The sequence below is a fragment of the Adiantum capillus-veneris genome, chromosome 27 (assembly GCF_014529385.1).
Source record: "Adiantum capillus-veneris isolate H3 chromosome 27, ASM1452938v2, whole genome shotgun sequence".
NCBI lineage: Eukaryota > Viridiplantae > Streptophyta > Polypodiopsida > Polypodiales > Pteridaceae > Adiantum > Adiantum capillus-veneris.
Genome location: NC_140957.1, coordinates 92166258 through 92169942, shown reverse-complemented (window position 1 = coordinate 92169942; position 3685 = coordinate 92166258). Strand labels below are relative to the sequence as shown.

General features: G+C 41.9%; 1 protein-coding gene across 1 annotated transcript; it reads left to right on the top strand.

Moving 5' to 3' along the window:
- Window positions 1–2430: 2430 nt before the first annotated feature.
- Window positions 2431–3198, top strand: LOC147422398 (uncharacterized). The gene has a single exon (XM_086503058.1). The coding sequence runs from the start codon at window positions 2434–2436 to the stop codon at window positions 3196–3198; it is 765 nt and encodes a 254-aa protein (XP_086359184.1). The 5' UTR covers window positions 2431–2433.
- The last annotated feature ends 487 nt before the right edge of the window (window positions 3199–3685 follow it).

Sequence of the window (3685 nt, the reverse complement as noted above, 5' to 3'; positions counted from 1 at the left end):
CAAGGATTGGAATCATTGGCTCCCATTATTGGCTACATTTTGGAGGGCGAGTTTCCACTAGACTTCACAAAAACTTAGAAGAGGAGACTCATGAAGAAGGCAAGTTCTTATCTCTTCCTAGAAGGCTCCCTCTATCAAAGAGCGAAGGATCAAGTGTGCAAAAGAGTACCAACTATCAAGGAAATTCCAGCCATTCTAAAAGGTTTGCATGAAGAGGCATGTGGCGGTCATTTTGCTCAAGAGTTAACTGTGAAGAAGATTTTTCTTGCGGGGTATGTTTGGCCAAGCATGCATGTGGATGTCCAACATTGGTGTAAAAGTTGTCACAACTGTCAAGTAAATGGGAATAGGAGATTGGTACATGGTCCAAGGCAAATTGTGCTTGCAAATGGACCCTTTGAAAAGTGGAGCATTCATGCTATGGGTTCTCTATCTAGAACAAAAAATGGTAAGTTCTACATTCTAGTGGATGTAGATTACATGACTAGGTGGGTAGAGGCTCAAAGTGTGGCAAGGGTAAATGGGAAAACAGTGAGCAGGTTTGTCTACACTAGTATTTGTTGCAGATTTGGCACACCTCTGGAGATATTGTTTCTGATAATGGTTCAGAGTTCAAGAAGGGTTTACTCACAAAATTTTGTGAAGAGCTTCACATTCTATATCGTCATAGCACATCCTACTACCCACAGTCAAATGGTTTGGTGAAGAAGTCTAATGGTGTCATTACAGGCATCATTAGAAATATGGTGCAAAACAAGACAAAGTTGTGGGATGACTTCTTGGATGGTGCCTTGTGGGCATATGGAACCACATATAGGGAAGCCACAAAGTTCATGCAATTTCACTTGGTCTATGGTCATGAGGATTTTTAGCCTATCGAGCTCAACATTCTAACAACGCGGCTCCACAACAGAGGGACGGGAGGAGATCAAGATGCATGTGGATTGACTTCTTACTTTAGCTAAGCTGCTTGAGTGGAAAACAGAAGCAGCTTACGAGTGCTACAATAGGAAAGCTATGCAAGCAAAGGAAAAGCTTGATAAGAAGGTTAAGGACAAGGGTATCAAGGAAGGTGGGTATCAACTTGACAATAGGTTTGATGCTAAATTCAAGATCAGATGGCAAGGTCCGTATGTGGTCAAAATAACTTTTAGTTCAAGCTATTATTAGCTCATGGATTTAGATAGCAAGGAGCATCCTAAGAAGGCGAATGGGTACCGACTAAATCCCTACTTGAGTCGCACTTTACCAAAGGATTTGCAAGAGCATCACCAAGAATCTATATCATCATGTAAGTCTTGTAGTTTGGTTTGTGTCAGTAGTTCAAGACAAGGTGAAGAAGAACTACAAAATGAAGACTTTTTTGAGGCACAAAACATCGCAAATAGCCTGGAACCGCTCTCATTGGAAAAGATGCCTTTTGATGGTACATGTACCATCAACCTAGGGGAGGGCTAATGATAGTCGTTTTATCCAAAATTTCCATAGTGATCTATCTCACCCTATCAAAATCACTCAAACATTGTGGCTATCTTCACCCTTTCACTGTACATAGGCGTGTGTGAGTTAGGGGACTTTCCCCATATCTTCTTAAAACTCTTAGCTAGCTAGTAATTGGGCTAGTTGAACCAAAATAATAAATAAAAACAAAAGATAAACATATATTATGGCCCATTTGTGTGTAAAGATTTCATTTTATATAGGGCCTAAATATAGGGGTTTTTGTTATATTTATTTTTGGTATTTATTTATATATTTCTACCTAGGTGTGGGTGTTATTTTCCTAAGTATTTTATACTCACATTACCATATTTTTTCTTACCAGTGCGCATACTCTTTATTATATAAATAATATTTTCATGCAACCCTCTCCAAATCTTGATGTGAACCCACTTCGAGAAAAAATCACCAAAAAAAATACCTTTCACCCAGTCATTCTCTTTAACTAAATTACCATTTTTCTACATGCACTTTTCCTTCATTTTTATAAATAGTCTTACATCAATTAAAACAAATGAGGGCCCCCTCATTTGACTCCCTATATTTATATATATATATTGTGGAGTAAGTCCACCTGGCAGTACCGGCCAGTGCTGATGTAAGCCTATAAGGCAAGAAAGTGTATCTTGATGTAGGGGGTACATGCTATATAGGAAAGAACGCGGGCCTGAACGAGGGCAGAGGTTTTGAGTCCAATCTTGAGATCAAACGCACTGTGTATTCCACATTGGTGGAGGAGACGGGCAGCAGACATCTATCTGTTGCTCTCCAGCATAGCCCGCCCCTGTGCATCTCATTCTTGCCCAGAAAATGAGTCATCCTCTCTCTCCACACCAAGCACCCAGCTCTCCTCACTATGAGGATGCATCTATGCATCCTGAGTTCACTACCAGCAACACACAAATGGAGCAAATGCTGCAGACCATCTCCAACATGATGCTTCATGTTAGCCACACAAATCAGGCATTGCTCAATTACCTGTCCACTGCTGCTCCACATACGCAGAAACCCGATTCCAAGATTAGGCCCAAATCTTTTTCGGGGTTTTCGACCGAAGATGTCCTCACATGGTTGGACCACTTCGATAACGTGGCCAGTTATCATCGCTGGTCTGATGATCGCAAAGCGATGGAAGCACGCACTCTTCTCGAAGGCGTGGCCGCGACTTGGTTCATCCAGCAACCGGAGGACGTGAAAAGTGACTGGGGTATGCTCAAATCTTTACTAATTCAAAATTTTGCTCACCAGAACATTACCCAGAGTGCTTTACAACAACTGCATGTTTTAAAACAACAACAATTAGAGCCTGTCGCCCAATTTTCTGTCAAAATGAATCAACTGCTTCTTCGCGCCGACCCTACCATGTCCGAGGAAATGAAACTCTTCTTTCTTTGGCCTCGTCTGCGACATGACATTTCTCGACGTGTTCGTGATCAGGGCCCTACTTCATTTCATGCGGCTATTCAAATTGCACAATGCATTGAAGGTACATTGCAATCTGACATTTCTACTGTGTTAACATCGCAACCTTCTGCTCAAAGACCTGCAGGAGAGCATTACCTGATCGTGATGCTCAAGGACGTCCCAAGTGTTTTTACTGCAACACATATGGCCACATTAGGCGGCATTTTCGTCGGCTCCAAGCAACTCAAAAACATCAAAATGCACAAATTCAACTGGCTGATGCTGCTGCCCTAGCAGAACTGCAGGAAAACATCTAGGCGGGACGGTGGTGGAAGAGCATCACCCGCATATTCAAGCAGCAACATCTTCCGGGCGCATGGTGTGTTCATTGCCAGTTCAAATCGAGGACACGTCACATGAGGCACTTCTAGATTCTGGGAGTACAATCTCTTCTATTAGTCAGGAGCTAGTCCAGCGATTAGGCCTTCTCACCAGCACAGCTCCTCCAATCACTGTGTTGTTTGGAGACAACAATCAAAAGTATCATTCCCACTCACAAGTTTTTTGCACATTCACAATAGCCCACAAACAATTCACTCATGCATTTTATGTTTTGCCTAGACAGTTGTTTCCCATTACATTAGGTTGTGACTGGTTTGTTAAGACCAAAGCTCAATTACACTTTGATTCTCAGCATTTAATTTTGCCAAACACAGTTCCCCTTTCAATATTTTGCTCACATCGAGGGCCAAATTTTGTGCATGCACAGTATGTTGTTGTA